A 27,907-nucleotide genomic window follows, 5' to 3' on the forward strand; every position below is an offset into this window, starting at 1 on the left:
GCACATTGCTGCATGGTCACATGTGGGGCAGACTGCTGGCACCCACATCTTGGGTAACACTTCTCTCCTGGCACTGGTCCCTGCTGTCCTCCATGGTGCTGGCAGTGGCCATGGGAACAACCTGGACACAGGTGCCACTATTGGCCTTGATGCTAGCAGATGACAGGATCAGCTAGCAGGTTTTAGGCACTTTCAGCACTGTTCTACTTTCCCCAGTCAGCAGCAATTTCCACCTGCATGATGAAGGAGCTGATGAAAAACCACAGGAAGGTCCCCACGAGACTCAGGCACCCTCCTGGCTCTGGCAGGGACAACCTGCTGTGGCTCTTGGCCAAGGTAGGCTGGGATGTGCAAGAGCACCTACCCACGGGCCCTGGGCAATCCTTTATTTCCACATGTGTGCACAGTGGATGGGAAAAAGCCTGAGGTGACAGGAGAAAAGAGGCCTTTCTCCTCTTGCTGGCCCTGGAGCACAAGGGCTGGGGGAAGGCTCTGATGTGGGGTAAGGGTAAAACAGCTATCCTGGAGCAGGGGACATGGCAAGAGACTGCTGGGAGCAGTGAGAAGGTGACTGGAAAGAAACTACCAAAACTGGCCAAATTTCAATGCAGACACAAGTCTGGGTGACACCACCTGCCAGGAGCTGGCCAGAACTGAGCTCCTCCTGCCCAGGCTTTCTCAGGGCAGCCAGGCTTTGGCTGCAGGGAGAAAGAAAAAGGGGAAAAGTCAAACAAATCAATATTTTCCCCTTTTCCAACACCAACCTGTTCTATCAGGGGAAACAGAACCCTTCGCATCTTATTAACACAGGCAATGACAGACAGTCCTCAGGAAGTCTGATGCGAGGAGACAAGCCAGCACTATGTGAGGTCTTTTCTGTTTTAATTCCATATTTCATTTTGTTTCTGGTTTTCAGGGCTCTCTCAGCCAGCGGCCTGTCCATCGGCTCTTGGCCCATCCCACTGCTCTCGGCAGCATGCCCATGGCCATCCATGCTGCCAACAGGTATCCCTGGGCAGCTCCTTCCACACTAAGAGCACGGCTAGGGTACATTTCACCTTGGAGCTGAACATCAGGAAACCATAGGAACCCCCTTTCCTCCTGCTCCTCATTCATAAATTTAATAAAATAACAATAATAATAATAATAATAATAATAATTAAAACAAAGGCTTATTGGAGCTATTTCTGCTCAACTTTCCACAGTCTCTTTTCATGTCACTCTCTGTAATCAGATTTTTCAAGGAATACTGTGAGAAAAAAAAATATTATTATTATAATAATAAAAAGCATCTGGAACCAGCTCAGAAGATTTCTAATGCTTTTCAGCTTGACTGACTTGGAGTGCATTGACCACACCATTTATATTTTCTTCAGGTACCTGCAAGAAAACAAAAGGAAAGGTCATGCTCCAGCAAAAGGGATGACAAGGAAAAGAGCGGCAGGAGACAAAACCAGACCAGTCCCAAGGAGGCAGAAGGAGGCAGACACTTTGCTGGTTTTTGCTGACACTGGAACTTCACTGAGAAAGGGCTCTATGTACAAGGACACCCCTTGCTAACACATGGTACCCCCGGAGCAAACACTGTAAGCAACATCCAGATGGTTTGCTGTTGTATGGTGGATGCTGGTGGGGAAGTAACTATTTTAGGATTTCTCTTTCTCCTCTTCCTCTCCCCTCCTTTTCCCTCCCTTTGTTGGTGAAGCACTTGTATGCCAGGAGCTCACTCATGCAAGGTACCTGTGCTGAGGGATTTATGTGGCTGACTAAGGGCTCCATGAGGGTCTCAGGGGCACCCTACAGGTTTGGGGCCTGTAAGTGTGGATGGGAAAACCATGGTGGTTGACAGGAGAACATGCCCATCAAAAGACAAAGAGAGCTACCAGTCTGCTCGTGGTGCATCCAGTCTTGTGAGGAAACTTAACCATAGAAGTCCATATTATTAGTGGGTGTCTTTTCACACTAACTACAATAAAAACCTCTTGTAACAGAAAAGTGCAGAATATCTCAGAGTGACTGTCATTGGTAGAAAAAGAACATCACAAGTTAAGCTACATCTGCCAGAAAAAGGTGTCTGACCACTACATAAACTCCAAGACATTGTTCAGGGAACAGGCAGCTCTTGAAAAGTTGAAAGAGTACTGAGGTAAAAATAAATTATCTGTAAGTTGATGCATGTCAATTGAAGAAGGAACTGTCTCCTCTACAAGGTATTTAAGGCCAGGAGTACAATACCTGAATTCACTGGACACTCTCTAGAGCTCAGACAGTGGGAATACAACTGTACTGTGTCTTTCTGCAAGGCTTTTAACAAAACTGAGGCAAAATCCCATCAGAAGTAAGAAGAAAAACATTCAATTGTCCTATAGGAAGATGGAATAACAGCAGTCAACTGTGATGATGTGTGAACCAAAGTCCTTTGGAAAGAAGAAAATAATCTTAAAACAAGCATACAGCAAATTCTTCTGGTTTAGAAGGAACAGCCCAGCACATCTCCAACATAGTGAGCAGGACTTCGAGATAGGACCCTCCACTACCTCCTCTTCATCATTTTTACCAGTACAGTGAACACTGCAGTGGAAGAAGCAGTTTGACTCTTTTCCTCTACATAAGATAATGAGAAAAGGCATAGGAGTCAATTTTTCAAACCACACTCCTCTAGTCAGCCCCAGCGATGCTCAGTGGTACGGGTCTGTCCATCAGCACTGGACAGAAGCAGGAGGAAGCAGCACCGGCCAGCTCTGGCCAGCTGGCTTTGACCTGCACAGCCCCATCTCCTCCACAAAATACAGCGGTCCTTCATTCCCTGCAAAATGCCTGACCCCCTTAACGGTACAGAACTGGTATCAATCACCCTACAAATGTTTTGGCAGGATTTTCTCCAGGACAGATGTGCAGTTTTGATTTGTAGGACTCATCCTAGTTTACCACCAATGGAAGAGTCTTCTCCCTCCCTGCCCCTTGGAAATGACCCCTATGCCAAGAGAGCTGGTACACTTCTCAGGTAGTGTGCAGACCAAAGCACTGACCATGAATGAAGAAGCAAAGCTCCAAATTACATCCCAGACACAGCTCCAGCCTCTTCAGAAGCAAAATGCTGGTGAAAGAGTGCAAGACACCTGTGAACATGAGGCAGCAAGAGCAGAGTACCTGGAAATGGGACTCTTCTTCCTTGCTCTCTCTACAGAGAGCTAATAACCATGACCAGCCTGACCTTACATCACCCAAGGTACATGTCAGAGATCTGGAAGTTCCCATCTTAACAATGTCCCAAAGTGATTTTGTCTGAAGCACAAGTCCTGATTTCCAGAGCAAACGTCGATAGCTACTGCATAGCAGAACGACCTGAGTATTAACACCCAGGTCAAATAAAATTTTGGCAACAAAAATCACCTTCAGATGCACAGGAGAAAAAAGATCAGATCAAAGGGAACAACTAATTTTTATACGGTGCTCTGAATTGCTGGTAACAGGTACTGAGTTACCTTAGTTAAAGAAAGGGAGGATTTAAAGAAAAGGTTCAAGATACACTAAGATCTTGAGAAATATCATTAGAAGTCAAGGTATCTGGGGAGCAAAGTTAGGGAAAACAATGCAAAATCTAGGTCAGGGTCTTGGCCAGCAAAATCACCCTAGAGCCAAGAAGCATCCAACACGGCCAGCGTGCCAGGAGTAAAGTCAGGCAAAACAGGGCTTGAAATGCACCATCCAAAGGATGGAAGGGTTTGACAACTAGAACAGCACTGTCCAGGTAGAAAGGCTTTTAAAACCATACATAAAGAAAACAGCAAGTAGCAAGGAAAACCACTAAAATGCTGCTTTGAGTAAGGAAGACCTACAGGCCTGCATGGCCCCCATAATACCCTGCCAGCTGGTTGGAGACAGGAGCTACAGGGCCTGGAGGCAGCGGGATGAGGCATTCTGACAAGGTGGCACTGCCTGCAGAGTCACCGCAATTGTATGGCATAAGTTTTCAGCTAAATATCTATTTTAACTGACAGGGCTGAGCTCTCCACATATGGCTTGACATGTAGAAGCACTCTGCACGTTGTGCTCCGCACAGAAAGCGGGCACCTGGGTCCACACAATGGGCAGGAATGTGAGGAAAAGCTAACAGTATTGATTTTAAAATGGTGTTTTATTAGCTTATCTTATCAGCACAGTTTATATTCAAGAAGATAAGACAAACATATATAACACTTTGACCTTTGCTATCTGAAATAATATTTACTTTTACTCTTTACACACATGACCTATCAGCTGCAAATGGTTCACATCAACTGTGAAAAACCAAAGTAATTTAAAAAAAATCACAAGCCTGCTTTGATCTCACTGGAGCTTTTACAGGTCAAAGGTAGGACCTGAACAGTGAATTTGTAAGTGATGGAAAGAGAAACATAATGCAATAATGGGCACATTTAAAGGAAAAAAATTAATAGCATAAAGCAGGTGACTCCCTCCTTGAGGACCAAGGAAATGGGTTCCAAGACAAATGCCATCCTGTTTGTGGCTACAGGCATGGCAATTTTCCCTTTCTAGAGGACTTTCTCATTTTTGAGGGTGTTCTCTTCCGAAAGGAAGTGCGAAGGTAGGCCTAGAAAGTAAAATATCCATCAGTATAAAAAAGAAGAAAATTCTCCAAGGATGGCAAGACTCTTATGCTGATGACTGTGCTGCAACTGCTTATGGGCACTCTTGAGAACAGACATGGCAACAACCTTATCTGCTTCAAAATTGCCTTCCCTTGCTGTGCTGGCAATTATTGCTTGTTCATCAAAAAATAGGAAGATGCAGGGACAGCAGAGCTAATAGATGGGTCTCAGAAAGCAAAGGTTAGGACAATGCAGGCACAAAGAGATGAAGGCAGAGGTCTGCTACCGGGAGACTCAGCAAAAAAGTTCCCCACACACAAAGGCACCTGTGACGACCCATCCTAAAGGGGAAGGAAGAACCTAAGGAAGCACCCTCACCTTAAGGGTGGGTTGTCACAGCGCTGTCCTGAGAGTCTGGAGCCTGCAACTGTTTTTGGAAGCAAATGGAGACAGCTTTTGGCTGTTTCTAATAAAAGATACAGATGCTGTGGAAGAGGCTGCTCCAGGAGACTGTGAAGTCTCCATCACTGCAGGTTTTTAAGGACTGAAACCAGCCTTTATCGAGAACAACACTCACTAACACAGCTTTGCCTTTGGGCAGGGCTGGGCTTGGTTCAGGAGCCTCTGACCCAGGGCAGTGACAGCCAGGAGGCTGGGGACAGGAGTTTGCCGGGCTACACTGGAGAAAAGGCACTCCAACAAGCTATCCAGATGAGAAGTGACATTCTCATCATCAGTTTTCTCCCAGGGAAAAGATCTCACCCTACTCCAAAGAAGCTGTATTGATACTCACCAATGCGTGATCAAACTTAAAAGTACTGATGTAGTAGGCTGGGATGTCAGCTGCAGCCAAAGGCTCAGAAATCTGAGCGACAATTCCACATTCATCTGTGGGGAGATAAAAAATCAAGCATTGTCTGGAGAGGCTTGCAGAAGTCCCAGGGCTCATCAGCTCTATGCCTACACAAGGAGGAGTTTGTCTTCACAAACTCCAGTCAGAAGGAATCTCTGTAATAAAATGTATTCTTTCTTTTGGGCCACAACAATACACTGCACGTTTAGTTTTATTATTTTCTTTTTGCTACAGAGAAACACCTATTCTCCAAAGGCACAAAACCGTTAGAACTGGAATGATTAACAGAGGTCCAAAGAAAAGCACTGAGTGATGTTCAAGAAAAAAGCACCAAACACAGCCCCATATATCCTTAACATCCATTTTTCTGTTACTGAACACTTGACCCTGCATCTCTGAAAGATGAGATGCTGACCCATTAGTCAGTCTGGACACATGGTTCCTCGGCTGCAGCCCATCACAGCCCCTGAAACAGGATTTCATACCAATTTCACCACAGAATCATTATAGAATGTTAAGGGGTTGGAGTGGACTGTAAAGATGTTCTAGTCCCAGTCCTCCCTGCCAAGAGCTGGGACACCTCCCACTAGAGCAGGTTGCTCAAGACCTTATCCAGCCTGGCTTTGAACACTACAGGGTTGGGACACCCACAACCTCCTTGGGCAACCTGTTGCCAGGGTCTCACCACCCTCACAGGGAAGAATTTCTTCCTAATATCTGACCTAAATTTCCCCTTTTTCCATTTGTACCCATTCCTCTTGTCCTGTCACTACAGTTTCTGATGCAAAGCCCCTCTCTGGCTTGCCTGTGGCTCCTTCAGACCCTGGGAGGTGCTGTGAGGTTTCCACACAACCTTCTGCTCTCCAGGCTGAACAGCCCCAACTCTTAGTCTGTCTCCAGTCCTCTTAAAAATTTCATGGCCCCCTCTGGACTTGCTCCAACACCTGCATGTCCTTCTTATGTTGGAGACACCAGAACTGTGCACAAGACTCCAGCTGGGCTCTCACAAGAGCAGAGTAGAGGGGCAGAATCACCTCATTCTACCCGCTGACCATGCTCCTTTGGATGCAGCCCTGGGATTCAATTGGTCATCTGGGCTATTTGGTTGGCTTTCTGGGCTTTAAATGAAATTTAAATGGTTCATCTGTCTCGTTTGTTGCAAATCAATGGTACATTGTTTTCAGATGAAAACTGGAGTTTCACTTATCCAAACTCAACACTTCAACTTGATTTAAATTAACATATTTAAACATAAAATATTTAGGGGCCTGGTCAATGTCCTGATGTGCCATCAATGACCTATCATACCATTTCTACACATTTGCCTCTAAGATGCATAAAGAGAAGGTACATGAAAATTTCCTTCTTGCTACTTTTGGTGGTCTGGTGTAGAAGTTGCAATTAAATATAAAAATCGGCCCAGCATTTCTCAGAAATGTTCTTGAAACTTGTATTTTGTAACTGTTTCAGATCCCACAGGAAGGAGCCATTGCATTTCCTGATGATCAGGCACTTGTTGCACTATTCAGATCAGACCCTTAAAATTGCAGAAGACACAGAAATAACAAGAACACTCCTGCAGACATGAAGCACTTGCTTTGTGCTATATAGGACCAATATTCTTTTGAGTAGAGAAAATGTGTGCAGCACTGGATGTGAAACGTCTGTGAACAAGACTTCCACTTGGAATGCTATAAATCTAAAAAAACTCTACTAGAATCACAGAATTACCCAAGCATTGCACTGCAGTAGGACGGTGCTTTCTGACCACCGATTTCAGTAGTCAACAAAGCATTTCCATGCCACCTTTTTGTCCAGTTTTTCTCTTTAATCAGAGCCCCAGCTGTAGCCACCTTCAAAGTCCGGCAGACAAATGCAACGTAGCTTGGAACTGTCAAGCATGTAGCACTTTCAGGAGTATATTCAGAAGTCAAACTTAATAGGAGTCAGACTTCTGTTTGAAAATCTCAGCTCACAAAGTCATGTTAAGCTGCTCACTCTTAAAAAAGCCTCAGCCCCAGATGGATTTTTCCATACTTATAGGCCCTGAGGTGACTGACTGCCTGCACACCAACTGATCCCGCAAATGTTACTTACCAAAGCCAAGAGGCTGCCCACCAATCCTCACCATCTTCCAGAGTTCACCAGATGCACTTGTAAACAACAAATTATTAGGAAATCTGTTAAAAGAAAAGGAACACCAAACATAGCAATTAAAACACAGCAGTGTGTCAGATTCTGCCTGTGGGGGATCTGCTCTTCCTGCATCTTTGAGAGGTTTGAAGCCAACAATAATGGGGCAATACAACAAACTGGGAAAATTCAAGGCAGGTGGGGCAGATGCACCTGCCTGACCCTCCAGGTGTCCTATGGCAAATCAGTATCTGTTGCTGGAGGTGAGCATAGGTACCCAGAGAGACATGGGAAAAAATTTCTAAGCAACAGCCTGTGCCCCAGCTTTACCAGTGTTGAGACTATGAAGGTTTGATTTGAGCTGCATTTGGAAACACCTAGGGATGGAGTATATTTCCATACCTGCTCTCAGGAATGTGTACGGTAACCACTGGTTTTGTGTCTGAACACTATCAGTGCTTTTTTCCACACCATCCCTGGGATCTCTGCAGAGATCTCTATTTCTCAGCAGGGGAAAAGACAGACACCAGAGGCTGAGAGACTTGCCTGCCCAAGGTCAAGAAGGCAGCCTGTGAGAGAGAATTGGTTTTCCACACCTGAGGCTGAAGCTCCAGCCCTCTGGCTCCTCTTGAAGGCAGACAAAGGTTTACTCCAATAAGGTCAAAAAAACTTTCAAGAGGGCAATTAATAATTTGAAAAACAAGCCCCTGGGGCAGGGGACTTGCCCCCAAGAACCAAACCCACACTGCACTGTATGTCAAAAGCAAATCTAAGCACTGCTGAATACAGCATCCCCTCTAGCTTCCAGACTGCAGAGCCTCCTGTGCTGCACAGCTGCAGAAGCACAGACACACACAGAGGCTGATGTTTGCTCATCAGTTGACTCCCTCCTTGCTAGACAAACATGTCATGGGCTCCCACTGCACAGGGATGACTCAGGACATTATCATCATAACAAGACTCTGAACTAAGCCCATTCATGTGTTAAAGCAAAGCAGGAGAACCGAATCACTGACATCCCCACTGTGATTTTGCCCTTTGGCAGGAAAACTTCAAACACCTATAGCAAGCTTTCCTTTTGGATTTTGCTCCTAAACACACAGCTAATGAACAACAGAATAAAAATGCCAAAATCACTTTGCTCTAGTGTTCCTCCTTTTAAAGTGAGATAACTCTACATCACATTGATTTGTGATTTCACTGAGGGCTTGGACAGACAAGTCCAAAATTTAGACACTGGAACTAACTTGCCGCATTTTACTCAGAAAAGTGACAGGGTGTACAGGCCCATGACACCCATACAAAGATGGTCCAAATAATTAACATGGAGGAGTCTCAGCTGCTTCCTGCTCCTTTGAGAGCATCCTTTTTTTTTTTACTGTCCAGGTTACCCTAAGACCAAAGCTCACCTCTGCTGTGTCTGGACATCCATGACCAGGGAGATGTAACCCTCAATGAGAGAAAAGGAGAAAAAGCGAATATGTCCCGAGTCTTCATTGCCCACCACTGAGTCTTTTACTCTGAAGAAACAGAAGAGAATGACATTACCTGTGGCTAGAAGAGCACAAAAGAAAGGTTTCTAAAGCAGACTTAGCCAGTGAAACCAGAAATGTTCATTCACTAACTTAAGAAGTGACACTGCATCATGTCATATTATACTGATTTTATTTTTTTTTTTTTGCAGGTGGAAAACCATCCAGTCTCCACAATTGACAAAACTCTCCATCCCTGCCTCAAGGTCCCCTCGCAAGAGGCTGTGGGCCAGGAGCCACAGGCACCAAGGGGAAGCAGTCCAGCCAGCCGTACATGCTCCAGCCCTGTGCAGTACACTGACCACATGGCTACTCTTAGCTTCACTCTGAAAATGCTCAGCTTTCCAAAGCCAGCGGGTGTCTTTGGGCACCCTCAATCACCTGTTTGGCTTCCACCTGTCAGGACAGCCCTCTTGAGCCTGTGAAGCCTCCCTCCCTCAGTGCCGAGTACTGGAGCAGCACAAGGCCATAGCAGATCCCCAGGCATCCCAGAGGAGCAGTGGGAGTCTGTCCCTCCAGACACTGGGCATACCTCTCCTGGAAGCCCATCTCCCTGCAGGACCTACCCATTGGAGTAAAACATGACATCCATTAGGAGTGTAGCAACAGTGGGAAGGGTATCTGGATCCAGGCTGGTGACGCAGAACATATTACTTGGACTGGAAAGGGGATGAATGACAGGCCTCTGAACTGAAAGAGACACACAGAGATACACACAACTATGAAGCCACATCCGCAGCAGGCTCCTGTTCCGTCAGTTGTGTTATCCGTGCACTGGCAGTGGCCACAGAGAAAGCTGACAGTATTTGTAAGGCAGTGCCTCCTTGCTGAAGCCCTGCTGGCTCTCAGACAGGGAATGAGGGGCCTATGGACAATTGCTTCTGTGCTGGTCTCCCTGATGTTTAGGGTGGTATTACCCCGAGTACCCTGCCCAGCTCTCTGCCCCTAGGAGCTTTCAGGCCATTGGGTGCATCCACATGAGACAAGGGGCAAACTAAAAGAGGTGCCAAGAGAAACTGAAAAGTGGGAAAAAATGCAAGCTTCTGCCATTTAAAAGGCAGAGCTACGGAAGGCATTTCTCCAGCTGTGGTTGTTGGCAGTCCGTCATCTTTTCCCTCATTTCTGGGGACCTATTTTGCCATAATATCTAGAAAAATTAAAAACCAGCTGCTACACAGCAGTTTGTCTACCATGTTGCAGCCAGTGGCTGAGAAGCAGCCAACATTTAGTCATGCAACTAGTAAATACAGCAACACAGCATCTGCATACCTGTGCATAATCAGCATGTGTTTCACTGTGCCCGTTCTTGATGCTTGTTTTTCTTAACGACTCATTTTCTTAAACAAGATGATTGCTAGCTCTTGAATGATGAAACTGAGTGACACTTCATAATAACTGATCCCTGCTTTGTCTGGTTTTGGGCAAAAAATTACACATGTCTGTAGGTAAACATATGTATATAAATTGTTCCTTTTCCTGATTGTGCCCTTTGTCTTGATGCTTGTTCCTCTAGCCTGCAAACATCCTAAGGTTCTGTACAGCCCTGGGCTCACTGTGGTCTTGATCCTCACTGGCGCTGAAGTGTGAAAGCCGAAAAGCAATATTCTCTGTGCATCACTGCAATACTTAAACAAGCTTTTAGAGAAGCCATTCTCCTTTGGAATGTTGAAGCATGGAAATATGGGTACAGAGAGCATTATTTTTGCAACTGCAGTGAATTACACCTTAACTTTCTGTCCTACAAAAGGCATGTCTCCTCTAGAGAAACTAGCATTAAAAGGCCAAAATTCAGCCAAACTTACCATCACTGCTCAGGAAGTTAAGAACCTACTCAAATCCCTGGCTGTACTGGGATAGGCTTGTAAGATTATCATCTTAAGACAGGATAAATATTCACCCAAATGTTGAAGGAAGCTAGAAGGCAGGTCTTCCACCCCATGTGCCAGGGGGACCAAATCCCTGGCAAGCTGAGCCTGTGCTGGTCCTTACCTAGTTTTGGTTTGACAAATCCATTTGTTATCCCAAAGTCATCGGCAGCCACTGTCTCCCCATTCACCACTCTGAGGATGGTGAACTCGGCAGCCAGCGTGTGCATCACGAAGGGTAAGTCTCGCTCACGCACCTGAAGGTGATAACAGGATTACCTGGTGATGGTGTGCACCAGAAAAGACAAAACACTGCAGTGGAGAGTACATATTTTTAGTGCACAGCAAAGTGGACGTGATTCCTGCTTGAGCCAGCAGACAGTTACCACCTGGACGTATCTTAAGAGAAGCACACTTGGTGATATCACTGCGAGTATCAGTAGGATTAAGCACCAGAGTGCTTTTACAACTGCAAAAAGAGTGTGGAGATTTCTAAGCAGGAGATGCTTTTCCTCTTTTCCAGCATTCCTTCAACAACTCAGCACTGCCTGTTCTTCAGCCCTTTTTCCTCAGGAAATAAGGTTATGCCTTGTGTGTGCACACACATGTGTGTGTGAGACAGAAAGACAGTCTGTCTGTCTATACCCAAAACAACTTTGAAGCTCTTGGCCACCATCAGCCAACCTGACAGCAGACACTATGTTCCTCTAACTTTCAGAAAACCAATGTCTGAGTGATGGTGGGAAGTGCTACCAGCATCTCCACTGCAGGAGAGACTGTAGTGTGGGCTCAGCACTCTGATTAAACACCAGACAACCCATGAAAACAAATGCTTCTGATTAGACACCAACAAACCCATGACAAAAGCTCCTGAGATGTCAGAGGGCCTAATTACAAGGGACAGTGCTCTGGGGAAAGCAGACTTAGGTACTTCTGCCACTCCCCAGACAGCTTGTTCCCAGAATTGCCCAACCAAACTTTCATCTGGTGGCAATAACTCTGCCTGGTCCCCTCATGTGCTCTTACCAGGATGAAGTCCGTCTGATAGGTGGAGAGCATAAACACTGAGATGTTTTGGTCAGCTAGAGGTGCTATGACTGACTTGGCAATTTTGGTCACTCCGATGGGCTGGGAGCTGGAGAAGCCACCTCCACCAGATACCACGTTGAGGGCAAGCCATGTTGCATCGGCCACGCTCAAGTGTTCCGAGGAAGGAAGCTCTGCAGAGACAGAAGGGGAGGACAGAGGTTTGTTTTAGAGGCAGAGAGAGCCAGGTCCACCATCTGTCAAGTATGTGCTCAGCGCAGACCTCAGTGAAGGGAGTGAGATGAGCCCCCTTAGCCAGCCAACCTCCTTGGCTTCCCATGCTCCTCCACAGGCTCATCCTGTGACACTCTAACATGTACTGATTGCATCAGTTTCCATGGCAGGATTCATACAGATTGTCAAGGACAACACAGGGAACTCAGCAATTCATTTGGATGCCAGTGAGCAGCTCTGTTGACCTTTCAATACAGTGGAAACTGCCTGTGGTTGTCCTGGTTACAAAAGTAGAGTGCCAATGTGGGTGTAAACAAACTCTGTATTCTACTCCCCTCTACTCCATTGCTGACAAACGGTTAACGATGGGTTGTTTTCAGGAGCTGCCCAGTGCACACCTGACACTTCAGGCTATGAGCTGGGTGTTATTTAAATGAAATAAGGTAGAAGAGGCAAACCCTTCGAGGCAGGGTAGTGTTTCTTCTTCTTCTTCACACCATTGACTCAGCTGTGATAACTCCCCTCTAGGGAAGCACCAGTACAGTCCCACCCATCCTGAAGGGGGTCATCTCTGCTAATGGGCCATAATGGGCACCACCAGAATAGGACCTGTAACTTCGACCATCAAGAACTCCCAAAAAATATCCTATGATCGAACAGTATTACATCATTCTATTGTGAAACTCCCCGCCCTGGGGGAACTACTGAGCATTCCTGCCTGAACCTCAGCGAATATAATCTTGAGGTTTGGGGACTTGGGGCACCACCATCACCATCACTGGATGGATCCAGAACTTCCAGAGGACCACCGTTTTCAACTGCAACCATCACTTCAACAGGATTACAACCACCACTTGACAGGACTGCAATCAGCACCCTGACCAACACGGTGCCAGATTGTACTCTGGCTTTGTGGATTTAAGCCAGTCTTCTGTGTACCATTGCATTTATTGTAAACTCTCTATTAAATTGTAACTCTCTCTCAAGGCAATTGTGTGGGGATTCATTTCTCCCACTGGTTTACTTTCAAAGCAGCAGAGTGGTCTCTGACTTAAATCTCTATCAAACAATTTCTCCAAACATTTTACTCAAGCTGTTCTGACCTCTGTTGTTTCCATTTTCCCCCTCTAACCTAAACCCAAAGTTTGTACTCCTAGACTTGAGATGGAGGTTGGCAACGTGGGCACCAGCAACGTGGGCACTAACCCTAGTCTTTGAAGATGCAGAGCAGGCACCCTATACATCTGTGGGCTCCTGCCTCCATCTCTGAAGCATAAGAGCCACACAGCTCTGTAAGGGATGGATGGTGTAACACATATACCAGGGATTACAAGGTGAGCACACACTAAGCTAATGCAAATTACTTTTGCATAATGAAAATACTAAGAATAATCCCATTCCACTTGCTTCTAATCTGTTGTTTAAATACCTAAAAATCTGCAGCTAAACCATTTAATACAAATTATTAACTGTTTTTAAAAATCCTTAATGTATAAAGAGCCCAGAACACCAGATGCAGACTTTGGAATGAAGGCATTCACTGCTCTAGGATTCTCTGAACTTTGGATTTTTGTTTGGCAAATTATAGAAACAAACAGATACAGATACAGATCCAGACTAACATATGCAGCTGTTAGTCCCAGCTTAATCTACTTGTCATAAGGAACCTGATCTCAAATGCAGATGCAGCAAGCAAGGACACAGCAGACGTTCCAGGGGAGGCTACACACTTAGCTCAGAGGTGAGATGCAGCCCAGGAGTCCAAAAGCATAAACCCCAGCACTGCTGCTCCTGCAGTCAGTGCTCTGGCACTGTAGGCAAGTGCTCGCATGTCTCCATGTCCACCCACTCCTGGCTCTTCCATACAGTATCCTTTCCTTCTTCTTCAGTGAGACCTTTGGGAGTTTCTGTAGAGCCCCAGACACCGCATAATAAACTCCTAATCTCACCCTCTGAATCCTCAGGCACCACTTCCCTGAGACACTGACAGCACTGAAAACCCAAAATGAACTGAGTAACAAACACTATTCATTTTGCTTTCCTCAATAACCTCAATTGTGTGTGGCATGAAAACAGACCTGAGCAAACACACTGCAAACAATGGGGATACTGAGGGTCCTGCTTCTGTATTTTGATGTTTAGCTTCATAAACCAATGTTTCTTTTTTAATAATCAGGGCTTATACGGAATGAAAACTAGACACCAGGGAGAGGGGTAAGTTTGTGCATTAATCAACCGCATGTTACGTCAGAGAGACCAGTTCAAGTTGCTCGCAGCAAATTCTTGCAGCAAAATACCATTGTCTCATCAGCCCTTGGCATCAGAAAAGCACCTCCAAACCCAAGCTTCACCTGGCATGGAGAAGCTAGAGCTCAAAACAACTGCTGCTGAGCTACATATATTTCAGGGCCCTGTTCTCACCAACTGATCCCACCTGCAGTGGGCACATCCCAGGTGTGCCCAAGTCCACTAATGACTCACTATTGGCAGTGAGATCACAACTCATTTCCCTTTCTATAGACAGAGTAGATTACATTCCTGCTTTGTAGAGGTGAGGTGGATTGCAGTTCTTTAAATACAAGTTTAAATCATTTTGGGCCAGGGATAAGATGGAAGGTGTAGTATTTAATGGTGAACAGAGGTATTCTGGACATTCAGGACATCCCATTTCACTCCACAGCAGCTGTGCTGGTTGAACTGCCCCAAGAAGACCTCATCAAGCTCTTCCTCAGGGGAAGGAAGGCTGATTTGCTCATTGCACTTGTAATTACTCAGAAATGTTAATAATTTTTGGGTTTATGTGTTTAACAGGCCCTACAAAGTGTGACAGGGGCCACTGCATTTCCTTAAGTAACCTGCTTCTCATGATTTAATTAACTTGGAAAAATATACATAGGAAGTGACTGAAATACCAATTTTTGACATAGTTTCCCCTAGGCAGCCAGATGGAAAAGTACAGCCCAAATTTTAATGAAACAAACCCAGGCTGAAGGCTCAACAAATTCATCTAAATAGTGTTAAATAAGCCATGTGGAATGGCTTTGCCCAGGAAGCTGTTGAATGCTGTAAACCCAAGGAGAGCCAAAACCACCAGTTGTAACATTAGTGCCGACTCAATGAGGCAGAACAAGGTAATAAATAAAGAGCAAAATGAGGAATTGCCCATGTTTCAGTACCAACTCACCACTACCACCACTTTCTCCACAGGAAAGCAGAGCTCTGGGCCCCCACAGCTCCAGTACTGTCACATCCCTTGTCTTTCTATTAGGCAGAAATCTCTCTGCTGGGCTCTCAAGAACCTCTTGCAACTGGTTTATCAGAGCGCAGTCACTCCCACTTCTGATCATGGGGGACATCTCAACTCTGACAGAGAAAGACCTCTAAAAGGACACAGATTCGGGCTTTATTATAATTAGTGTTTTCATTTTGACCTTTCATCAGGTTGAAGCCTTAAGATTTTTCTGGTTTTGCTGTGTAAGGCTTTGCTGAGTTGCTAGTAGCAGGCACCAGGAGCAGTTCAGCTGCCTGCAGGCTCCATAATCATCACTTGCTGCCCAATATGAGAGCTCCCACAGTCTGGAAGAGCAGGTTTCCAGACTGAAGCTGTCATTCCATCCATGGTCTCTGGCATGGAACTGCACCAGCCTCAACAAGGTATGATCATTGTGACAGTCCAGGAAGATTTTCCCTGGCAATGCAATGCTGGGTACTGAGAGTGCTGGTAGGCTCCAAAAGCCTGTGGGGCTGCTCTCCATTGGCACAGGTATCAAACTAATGCCAGTCCCTAAGTAAACCATACCCAGCCAACATGTAAAATAACATTTAGGGTGTGAGTAACTGCTTACTCACAGCACAGGTGATTTACAAGGAAGGTATGGGATCTGTCCAGAGCCTCACCGGCCCATTTGGTAGCCCCAGTTGAAGCAGAGCAGCCTCCATGGAACATGTCATCCTGGGATGTGAGGTGGTGACTACCGTATCGGCCATAATTGGCTCCAGAGCTCCAATAATCAATACCATTTCCAAGGAGGACAACAAACATTGGCTGAAACCCAAATAAGGACTGAACTGCTGCCACTAGAGCACTATGCAATGCCGCAGGTACTGTGAGCTGGTGCTCCATGTGACATTCCTACAATACCCTTGGGAGGATGCTGGGATGATGATGAGATTCATGGGTCTTTGCAAGCAGCCAAGTAAGTCACAGAAAGAAGGGAAGGAAGCTCTCTTGGTTTACAATCCTGACCAAAGAGTCAGTCTGACAGTGTCGGTCTGCACAACATTAGGAAAACAACTTTTTTTCTGCCTACATTTTCCACCCTGAGGACCCCTCAGTCTCACACACCCTGCATAGCAGAAGCCACAGCACTATGAGAGAGCCCTACCTCTCCAAAAGAACACTGGTAAATGTGCAAAATGCTCTGAGAATGGGCAACACCACGAGAACTTTTTTTCCCTTCCTGTACCTAGTTTAAATGGGTTCACATTTCTCATGAAAATGCTATAGTTAAGCGTGAAATAACTGGAAAATGCACAGTTCCACAGCAGAAATGCATTTCACCTACTCACACCGATAGCTGGGTGAGTCCTGTGCAACATGCTGCTGACCCCCTTCCTCCACAAAGACACCATGTGAGCTGTTTTCTGTGGATTCTTCCAACTCTCCAGCAATCAGATACCCACTTCAGGACACCTCTCAGCTTCCAGGTGAAACTGCAGGTAAATGATGGATTTATCATAAAGCTTGGAGAGAAATGAAGACACTCAGCTGGTTTGTTCCTTTGGTGTGGCATGTTGCATCACCTCCTAAACACTTATCTTCACTCAATACAAAAATTCTTGCATTACAGTGGAGTGCTCTGAGTGATGTGCTACTCCCTGGTTTGTTCTGGTACTCCGAATGAATCAATCACTCATTTGATTCATCATTATGAGACTTATGCTTGCAGCCACAGCTAACTCCAAGTATTAAAAAATAATGAAATTAAAAAATATTGTGGATTTTCTGACCAGCCTTCCAGCTTTAGAAACCTTACACTATATTTATTGCATCTTTTATAGCCTCCCTATGCAAAAATGGCAGCTAGACTCCAGCTTGCATTAAAAAGATGGAGAAAAAGGCTCCTGCAATAGCAGGACCCTAATGGTAAGTCATTAAAAATGAAAGCACTGCCAACTGCAAAAGTGATGATAAATTGGGAGAGCTGTTGCCCAATGCCACCAAGTGGCAATACAGTTTACGTGTATATATATATTTCATAGGATCTTTATTAAAGTGTTCTCTTCCCACTCTCCAGTCGGAGCTTTTCATTGCTCTGCAGTTTTAAAATCCCATCTTAAAATGAAGTGAGGGATTATCTGAGGTTGTAAAGCCTGATCCAAAGCCTAGGCATCTCTGACTTCTCTCTCAGCCTCACCATGCTGGAGGGGCTGTAGAGACCACTAGGTGCTGCAGGGTGGGTGCTGCTGTGCAAGAGCATGCCATGCCCCAACCATCAGCATGGAGCTGGGATGCCCAGGGCCCACTGCCAACACCCAACTAGTGTGGTTCCCCTACCATCTGCATAAAGCATATGTGTTTGACCTGGATATCTCTGCTCAGGAAACATTTTAGGAAAATTCTGTTCTTGCAGGCACTATGGAAACTGGCCACATGAGCTCTAAATCCAGAGGAGAGAATGGGTGGATTTCTTTTGAGAAATCAGGTGAAGTGAATATTCCTTTAAAGTTGGGAAATTGAGTACTCTTTTCCTCTCACTTCCACAAAGCTGTGTGAAAGGGGTTAAAGCAGGATAAAGATATTTATTTATCAGTTTCTATAGTGTGCTAAAACCCAGAAAGAGCTCTGAAGTTGGTCTGATAGCTACTGTTGTGTGCTCTGGTCCTTGCTACTCTGGAAGCACAGAAGTTTTTCCTGCAGAATGCCACATTCCTTGCTCTGCTCTGCTGCATGGACAAGCCAGTGATCCAGCACTGCTGGCTCCTCCACAGGACCCCACAAGGGCAGCAAAAGCATCCTGGGGATGTCTCACTGCAAATCCTAACTTTTCAAAGGATGCAAATAGCCTTTCTTTTGGCCTCAAACCCAGGCTGTCAGCTTCACACTTAATAACTCTGAGCAAAGATTTTTGCTGCCACATAAATTCTAAGCAAGATCCTGTGGCAATTTGCAGCACAGAGAGAGGCAGCTGCCAGGCAGAAAGTACTTGCTGTGAATTTGATCTGAGTGCCACAGAGCACTCTCACATCAAGGGACTTATCTAAGCACAATAGCCAAGAAAGATGAAAGCTTGTCACTTAGCTTCTCAGTGGGGAACATGATGATTAGGTCCAAAAAGTTAATGCTTATGTGCACAAGAGGAGGAAGAAAAGCCCACAGCTCCAACCCAGCTGAAATCATCTCACATGCCAACAAGCTTGAGCTCATCCTGGGGAGAGGTCAGCACATTCACGACCAAGTAGCTTTTGCAATTTTTTCCATTTATGTTAACGGTTTGGTCAGTTGTCACCCTCCTCAGAAGACAATACTGCAGGTGATCGGAGAATCAGAGAATGGTTTGGATGGGAGGGGACCTTTACAGCCATCTAGTGCAACCTTCCTGCAATGGGTAGGGATGTCTTCAACTAGAGCAGTTTGCTCCAAGCCCCATGCAACCCAACCTTGAATGTGTCCAGGGATGGGGCACCCACCACCTCTCTGGGCAACCAGAGATGCTCTGCCAGACACAGGAACAGAAGTCAGCCCTGCAAACATGACTTGCAACATGAGGAGTGCAGTGCCTCCAGCACCATGTGCAGCACCGTGCAGCACGCTTAGGCTCAGACCCATGAGCTGGCAGCAAGACATCTCATCCAGTGATGGCAGGATTTCTGAACCTCAACATGTTCATTAGATACCAAGTGCTACCAGCAAATGGGACAGCAGGTTTCTGCAGAATAGCAGCGACAGGGACAGAAGACAAGGGAGACCTCTAAACTCTTTATTGGAGGGAAAGATAAACACATTCATTTCACCTTTATTTTATAAAAATTAGTAGACTCAAACTTTAATTTCTATATCTTTTATTGCTCTTTGTGCATCTCAGATTTGCTCCTGATGCACCTGGGCATCTGCATGGGCACCTCTGCAGGACTGGATCCACAGCCAAGGAACCTTGCTGTCTCTAACTGTGTGCTTATGTGTTTCTGACACTTTCTCCTAACAGAGCATGCAAAACTAAGAGGGTTTTTTTATTCCAAATACCCTCAACAGGGAACCTGTGAAACCCGCTATCTCATTTTCCTGTTTAGGTATTAACCCACTCACACACCTGTCAAAAGAACATTGTTAGATTCATAAACTCACACACTCTGCAGTGAAGAAGTAACAGCTTGCCATTTTATATATCTGGCCTCAATGTTTCTGTGCCTCAGTTTCCTACCCTACAAACACCCTATTTCTTCTAAATCTTGCTCTCAAGAACCAGCTGACCTGTTCAGCTGAGGTTTATATACGTCTCACAACTGAAGTATTCCACAGCTAACTCAAACCAGCATGGAAAATTTCTGCACAAAGATTTGGATGTCTAAAGACAGGGTAAAATGGGAGGGACTGGGAAGTTTTGTTCTGGCCTCTTTGAGCATCTTTGCTTTGTCACTGAGGGAGGAAGCTGTTCGTGCTAGTCCTATTCCAGGGATGATCAGGTAGGTTTGAAAAGCAAAGGTTTCTCAATTTCCACTATTAAGACCATAAAAGACAGACAAACAGACAGAAGAAAAGAAAGAAAATGAAAACAAGAAGTAAGCAAACAAGAATGCCCTCTACGGAAAAGCAAGCACCCTGAACCTGTCAAAGTCTCACTCCCTGAGCTCTGAGCAGCTGTCTCAGAGCATCCAGTGCAAACAAGCTCTGCCCAAACCCACATCTCCCAGGACTGTTCCCAAAGCAACTTTGAGCAGTGCATCTTCCCTCACTTCTTGCATGACATTTATCTTGTACTAGTCCTTGTCTGCTGTTACAGGTTTTCTTTCAATGTATGGAGTAATTAACTCTAAAGGCTATTCATGCTAGAATGGGTGAATGTATCCAGTGCAATTTTCTCATGTTGTCCTGACAATTCAATTTAAGCTCTATGCAGTATGATAACCGGTTTGAATTTTCAACTATTCATGTGAATAGGAAAAATGACATACACAGGGAATTACATGCAACTCTGCATCCTATGTCCATTTAATGGAAACCGCTGTTATTAGTCACACACAGGTGAGTCTTCTAAGCCCTTTACTGTAAGGAAATGGTAAACACATTGATCCCACCTTTATTTAATAAAAATTAGTAGGCTCAAAAAACTGCTTCAAAGAGCACTGAGGTCACCTAAGGCATTTTTTCAAGCCCTTGTTTTCAAAGAGAGAGAAATGACCCCTAAGCAGACATATCAAGGGATTTGGTACTGGTATTTACAGCCACCTCAGGAGCTACAGCAGACACTGTATCAGCTCAGCTATCTTCACTGAAGCTTCACTGTCCCTGCAAACAATTTGCAGGGGCAAGTGAATATTCTGAAACAGATGGAAACTTTTTATGTAAAGTACCCACTCTTCTTAAACCGGACCATCCGCTGTCCCCCAGACCTCAACTATTTCTGCAGGTGCTATGATCCAGCAGCTCCCAAGCAAGGCCTTTATAAAAAAATTTAGGGGACACTACACTGCTGTAAAGCTTCTCCACTTTTATACATCTGCCCACATTTCTGCATGAGATAGGAAAGTCTGACAGCACTGGAGGTGTCACGTTTAAAGATGGAGAAGTCTGTATTTTTACCACTAATGATACAATCACAAAGATATCCTGGGCACAATGTCCATGTCCTGGGATGATGAAGGAGGACAGTCTGATGTTGCTTCTCTTTACCTGTCTGGGAACACAGGCACCACTTTCTCACTAGACCCTACAGGGATCCCTACCTTGGCTGGCATGGTCTTTGTGGATTTTGAGGAACGAGATGAGGTAGATCCTGAGGTGTGGCACCATCCTAGAAAGTTTAGAAGCTAGTCTGCTAAAAACAGCAGAATTGGGAATGTATTTATGCTAGCTCCAGAGCAGAGATGACGCCATGTGGCTGACTAATCTATTTACACCTCTGAAGTCCCCTGCTCGTTCCCATCCATATCCCAGTTAAGGGTGCAGACAGGAATTTGGGCTAGTTCCAGCAATCAAATATGCCTGGTACACCACTGTGACTGGGCAAACCAGTGACTTTTACCTAATGTAAGCTGCTCAGAATCTCTCTATTGCCTGAATACAGGCAAGCAGAAGAACCTGAAAAGCCCATTTCTGGAGAAGAGCTAAAATAAAGTGAATATTATTGTTGGAGTCTGTTGTGAATGCAAAAAGCAGCAAGAGCCAGGTTAATACTCTCTGCTGCTCTTGCTGACTGTAAGAAGCAGAGGCAAGAAATGTGCTGCATTCAGAAAATGCACCATTTCTGTTCAGCCCTTCTCTCTTTCTTCCAGACTTTTTTATATTCCTTGCCCAGCTGGCTTCTGGCTTGATGTTTACGTAGATCAGCAGGTTGTTTCACAGGTGCCTTGTCCCTGCCAGACAGAGACAATGTGCAGGAACATTGGGGCAATGGCAATGGCTGCAAATGGGTGCAGTGGTCTGGTCCCACAAGATATGACTCACCTGCCTTACTCTGTCACTAGCTTGAGAGGTGACCTTGAGCACGTCACATCCTCTCCCATAACCGTGCTTCCCTTTCACATTCATATTTGGTTGCTGAAGTCCTTCTCTCTTGCACTAAATAAGTATGTGAAATATTGGCATCACAGAGCACCATGGCTCTTGGGTGTTACAGTAACAGAACCAAAACTAAGTTCAGGAGGCGTGATCTGGACAGCTACCCTTGTGCACTTAAAGGAAGCAGCTCTGCTTTACTTGTGTGCTGATATTTCTGTTTCATGCTGTTTTCCCAAAACTTCTGGTGTCTGCAGCAGGGTGGCACCTCAGTGCCATCCCCAGCAGTGGCTGTGACAGTGAGGTGAGGAGTGTCCATGCCTCTCCTATCCCTCTGAAGTGTGAAAACCAGCAATGGCTGCACAAATCCAAGCAGTTGCTTTTTCTCTCTCCATTAGGCTCCAACCTAAACCCAAAACACGTGACTTTTTTCATTTTCAACTGGACAGTAGTTGGATTAAAGAAAAGCCAGAATTTCCCAAAGGGAAAAGAACGTGTTTGCAATGCAAGTTTCCCTTGCAGGAGAGAGATATTCAGCCATGTGAAACACAATGTATTTCCTTTAAAATCAGCATATTTAACACCAAACCTCAGCTTCCCCACTGTCAAGAAAATAATTAGCATCCCTGTGCTGACTCAACAAAGAGCTGAACTCAATAAATACCAAGTGCTGCACTGCTACAGGCAGAGGCTAGAAACACCCCCTCGAGTCTCTGCATCTCCTGCACTAACCATATACCCAAACAGTGGTGTGTTCTTCTCCACATCTATGAGACCTGCTGCAGCTGAAGCTGCTTCACCAGAAGCATCCAGTACAAATCTCTGAAGACCCACAAGAATTCAAGTGCCTGTTCCTTTCCCTTCCCTGGCTGAAGTACTTAGTATCCGATGTGTGTACGCATGGGCTTTTGCAGGGATTTTGCCGCTATTACAATTTTCCCCTGGCCTTGTGGAAGCCTTCCAGACTGTCTGCGGTCCTTCATCTGGGCCTGACATGAAGGCTGTGGCAAGCAGAAAAGCCAGGTGAACCTGAATCCTGGGTGGGTACACAAGACTGTTGTTCCTGGAAGTGCTGCTGCTGGCCTGTGCTCTGCTACAGTGACAGTCCTGTGTACATCCTGGGTTATGTCCAGAACCATGGGCAGGCCTCAGGCAGGGAAATGAATAAGAAATGCCATTTTAACATTCATTACATTTGCATGAAAACATCAAGATCTCCAACTTTGGAAGCTGTTTTGCTAAATGCCTGCCTGCCCTCATTCAAGTTAAAGGATCTGGAGGAGAAGTTCTGGAGATGTTCCCTCCTGGAGATGTTCTGGATACACAATACTCCCCACACTGAGTCAGACCATAGGCATCCAATAGCATCCAATGACAGACAATCACACAGGTCCATTTTTGGGGTGTTCCCATCTTGCTCTGAAACTACAGAATGGATCCATAGCACCACCCAAATAATTACATCAGTTTAAAATGGACTTTCAGGACAGTGCAGACATTTGCCTGTCTGTGGACAAATCAGAGAGAAACTTGGGAGTGCTGGCTACCCAGCCTGTCGCCACCACAAGAATTACACCTGTTGTCCTCTTGTCATCTGAGCCCATCACCATAAAAAACCAAGACCCTTTCCAGCTGCCAGTTGTGCAGGCCAGCTCACCTCTGATGTGTTCCCATCCCCTGACCATGCCTGCCCACAGGTGACATGGGGTAGTATTGGGAAAAGGATTCACAGTAGCTCAGTTTCCAATTTGTGCGATGTCTTTCTACTCCCGTTTTCCTACTCTACCTGTGAAATTGTGGATGGACAGAGAGGGTATTCAGTACTGTGTTTGAACTGGGAAAATCCTTTCTTGGCTGGGAGGTGCCAAATTATTCCAGGGGTGTCATCAATCTGCCTTTTCTGAAAAGCCAAGTATACAGTTGTAAGGGCTGCACACATTCACTCAGGCAGATCTTCCTTTTCTACAGATGAAGCCCTTAAAGCAATAGCTGAGTCACTCCAGCCAGCACCCCTTCAAAGGCATGGTGTGAGAGATGCTAGTGGAAGTGAGCCTTTCCCTCCTGCCAAAGCAATAGCTCTGCCAGAGGGACAGGATCTACCAGCTAGCCTGGAAAGAGGCAAGGACCACAAATAATGCAAATGACTCCCTCTCCCCTCCCACCCCCCACCTGGCTACATGCCACCTTAGAGCTGTCCTTCCCTTCTGACTCAGCCAGGCTGCAGCATTTCATCCAAAGGTTGCCTTTCTGGAGGGAGATAAGTGTTAAATTTAATTTTTCAAATCTGCTTACGATTCAGGGGTAGACAACTGCTACTCATTTCTACTTATACACACACACCACCTGCAGACAAGACTGCCTCCAGAAATGGGATTGCAAAGCTCATCCTGCCCCTGCCCTGAAGGCGTGCACGAAGGGCACAGCCTTGTGAGCACCGGGCTGAGTGCTCCCTTTGGCCCCATCCTACTCTCCGCCAGTTCTGCCACACCAGCCTTACCCTGGTAAGAAAAACAACCACTGATTTTATTTGAAAATACAAAAGCAAGTCCTCGAGGTAAACCGAACCAGTGCATACAAGCTGGGGAGAGAAATGAATGCAGATGAGTTTATTTTCCACCTCACCTCCTCCCACCAGCGGGGGGAGTTGGTAACATTACATCATCCCACACCCCCGCCCCTTGGATCAAACCCTGCAAAGGCACAGCTTCTGCTGAGGCTGCTGGAAGCTATTGTCATTGGAAAATTAACTCTCTGCTGTGCAGGATGCACTTCCCAGCGGCCAGTACCTGACCCAGTGCTGGATTTTGTGGGCAGCTGCTACAGACAGGGATGTCTGAATCCTCAGAGATGTGCAACCCTAGCAACCTCTACCTCCAAGTATTTATCTAGCAGAACAAGTATTTTTATAACTGGACAAAGAGTCTGAGTTGCTCCCAGTCTATCCCAAATGCAGGAGTAAAGACGGGCAAAGAAGTCACCTGATACCTCAAGGACCAGGCTAACAGTTTGGATAGAGGGACACAATATGACTGAGCAGGATTATCAATTTCCACCCACAGACTTCAATTACAGAGAATTGGGGACTGTTGGTGTCAATTTTCCTCAAGCACCATGTGGCCTTCAGAGCAGTCACTGGCTGAGGCAGAGGCACAGGCATCTTGTCGAGAGCAACACAAAAGCTTTTCTTTGCAGGAAATTAAAAAACAAGGAAACAAACAGCACTTGTGCAAGCCCCAGACTGGCTCAGACAGAAAATTTACCTTGAGACTGTTTGTGTTCCAGGTCAATGGATCAGCTGCAGTGCGGGGCAATTAGCACCTTGGAATTATTCAGCAAGCCGAGGTGGGGGTGGAATTTTAAGGGAGATGGTGAGGGAAGGGTGAGAGCAAGTAGGAATAACAATAAATCTTTTTGGATATAAAAGTCAACGCCTGGCACTGGCTGATCCCAAGCTACAGTGTGAATGTGGCTGTTGGATGCTTTTGCAATCAGGCAAATGGTGGACAGAGGGAGCTGGAGGGGCTAAGACTACATCCTGGGAATGGGTATATGGCCTGAATATGGAAAGCAGAGCACACTTTTTCTGTCTAGAAGTAAATATATCTCCCTAGTTATACTATAAGCCTATTTTCTGCTGTACCCAGCACTCCAAGCAAGGCAAAAGTACTCTGTAAACAGATCCTCCCTGTGTGAGGTGGGAGCGCACAAGGTGCAAACTTGGCCACTTCAGGCAGACATCAGCTTGGTTAGGGCTGTGTCCAGGTCTGTGACCAGGCTCAGGACCAGCTCCCTTCAGAGGAGTGCACCCACAGGGGCTGGGTGGCTATCTCCATCTATGGTCTTCAGCAGCACACATACCTTTGTCATTTGGGATGTTATGAAGATACTGGTCTGATTATTCCTGCCACTATTAGGAACAGGAAGATCTCATTATTTCCGATGTACTGACATAGCGGTCACATACCTGCAGCATGCCTTACTATTGCTCTCCTAGAAGGAGGGAGGGAGGGAGAGACGGAAGCATGACTGTGGTTGGCTCCAGTGTAACCTCTTTCACAGCCCTTCTTAACACAAATCACATCTCCAAATATACAGGAGAAATGAGATATTGCTCAGATGGGCCTTGTTTCCCAACCACAGGGACAAACAGGAATCCCTTTCTCTTCCCATGACCTGGGGAAGCACATGTGGCCATTGGTGTTGGACATGGTGGCTTTCTCTACTGCTCCTGAACACAAACCCATAAAACAGTCATATATCAGAGACACAGCTAGGATTAAAGCAACTACCTGAGAAAAACCTGCTCCTTTTCAACAGGTCTCCATGCTTCTATAATTAATCCAGGGAGAAAAGAAAACCATCTCTATCCAAACAGTTTTCTATTATTCTATATTCTATTTACTATTATTATTATGTCTGCATTTAATCTGAGGCCAAGACAAGATACTGCAAAACTCTTTGAGGTGCTGATGCTCTTAACACTTTGACATCAGCTAATCTGATAAGGCATGGAGAGAATTATACAACTGAACAAAGCTGGAGCCGATAAAGAGCATCAGAGATAGAGCACCAGGCATTTAGTGCTGGCAGGGAGGGAAGGCAGAAGCCATGCCCAGTGCCAGAGCCATGGTGAGGCCTGCAGAGTGGCCAGCATGGGGAGGGAAGGGAAGGCAGCCTGCCCCAGCCACCGACTACTGCAGCCCGTGACAAGGAACATTACACAACAGGAGCTGCTGCTCACTGCTAGAATCTGAGTATTAACATTTCATCACAGCGCTTCCTTTGTCAGGATACAGAGAGATGGAGGTGGAACACAGGCTAGATAAAACCAACCAGGATAGAAGGGTTAACAGCAAATGAAGCAAACAGGACACATAATGGTTTCTTCTCTGCATAGCTGGATGAAGCTTGGCAAAACCTGAGTTCTCTCTGCATTGCCTATGGATAACATTGGTGTTCCTGAGACAGCCAGGCTTTTGAGTAATCCAGTGCTAAGTGTCACCAAAACAGCAGCATTAATAGTAATTAAAAATGAGGTGCTTTCAACACCAGGCAGTGTACTTTGGAGACAGCCAGTTCACCTGAAGAGCATTACAATAGCTCAGGATTTTATGTCTTTATTTCCACTCCCTTAACCCTGGGATCATTGCAAACAGCCTTGGAAGAAACATGCAAAAAATTCACTTATGTCAAGATGGCTCTGAAGTGAAAATGTATTTTTCCTATTTCTCCAGAAGAGATGAGATAAATACAAATATTGAAAGGGACTGACACTGGAAAGCAAATAGCATTTAGTCCCCCACACAGACCTTGAACAAGCACTTTACTGCCTAAGTGAAAATACCCTGCAAAAGCAGTTTTGCTCAGGGGAAGGAGAGTGGTAAAAGAACTCACTGATGACTTCTTTGAGGGAAATTAGAGATGAAAACAAAATATAAGAGGGAAACCAGAATGGTTTAAGTGGGAAGCCTCCAAATGGAGGAAGCAGCTGGGTTCTGATGGTCTACTAGCACACAAACGTGTAATGTAGTTCTGTGCATCACTAGACATGCTCCTCTAGAGAACATATAAGCACACAGCTATCCCCTCTCCTCCTGACCAGCCCCATTTTCAGGGAGCAGCAGGCTTGTAGGACAGACAGTTTGTCTTCAGGCCACATGTGTGAGCTAGCAACAGAAGTGTTTGTCCCCTTTTTAACCACAGCAAATTGGCTCATTCTAATTATGTATTTTTGATCTGTAACCCACAACAGAAGTTTCTGGCAGTGTTTCTGGAAGGTCAGGGAAGGACCACAGAAGAGCAAGTCCCAGGCACAGAGCTCTCAGAGAGCATAATCCATCAGCTGCCTCTGCCAGCAATTTGCTGTTTTGAATTCAAAGAATCTCTTTCAAAAACAAAAAACCCACTCAGGCATTCATGCCAAGATGGCAAGCTGGCGGTCCAGAGCTGGTGGAACA

The 27,907-nt window shown here is 45.6% G+C and overlaps 2 protein-coding genes and 1 long non-coding RNA gene across 8 annotated transcripts in view; 2 read left to right on the forward strand and 1 right to left on the reverse strand.

The window, feature by feature from the left end:
- RCC1L (RCC1 like) overlaps positions 1–1,694 on the forward strand; it is a 31,105-nt gene extending 29,411 nt beyond the window's left edge. For all 4 annotated transcript variants that reach the window (XM_085078720.1, XM_085078716.1, XM_085078717.1 and 1 more), the window contains one exon: positions 1,377–1,694. In XM_085078720.1, coding sequence (XP_084934846.1) covers positions 1,377–1,508 — 132 coding nt within the window. In that variant the 3' untranslated portion in view covers positions 1,509–1,694. The remainder of the gene's footprint in view (positions 1–1,376) is intronic.
- CASTOR2 (cytosolic arginine sensor for mTORC1 subunit 2) overlaps positions 866–27,907 on the reverse strand; it is a 127,620-nt gene continuing 100,578 nt past the window's right edge. For 2 of the 3 annotated variants that reach the window (XM_085078728.1, XM_085078730.1), the window contains 7 exons: positions 12,002–12,195; positions 11,100–11,232; positions 9,677–9,800; positions 8,988–9,098; positions 7,543–7,625; positions 5,386–5,480; positions 2,161–4,594 (listed from right to left, as the gene is read on the reverse strand). In XM_085078728.1, coding sequence (XP_084934854.1) covers positions 4,511–4,594; positions 5,386–5,480; positions 7,543–7,625; positions 8,988–9,098; positions 9,677–9,800; positions 11,100–11,232; positions 12,002–12,195 — 824 coding nt within the window. In that variant the 3' untranslated portion in view covers positions 2,161–4,510. Of the gene's footprint in view, positions 1,381–2,160; positions 4,595–5,385; positions 5,481–7,542; positions 7,626–8,987; positions 9,099–9,676; positions 9,801–11,099; positions 11,233–12,001; positions 12,196–27,907 lie in introns of those variants that run through there. The other variant, XM_085078729.1, reaches the window with a different exon arrangement.
- On the forward strand, positions 12,191–13,221 carry LOC146428914 (uncharacterized). The gene is made up of 2 exons (XR_014855830.1): positions 12,191–12,678; positions 12,764–13,221. It is a non-coding gene; the product is annotated as an uncharacterized LOC146428914 (long non-coding RNA).

Source organism: Lichenostomus cassidix, chromosome 19 (genome assembly GCF_008360975.1).
Source record: "Lichenostomus cassidix isolate B80296 chromosome 19, HeHo_3.0, whole genome shotgun sequence".
Taxonomy (NCBI): domain Eukaryota; kingdom Metazoa; phylum Chordata; class Aves; order Passeriformes; family Meliphagidae; genus Lichenostomus; species Lichenostomus cassidix.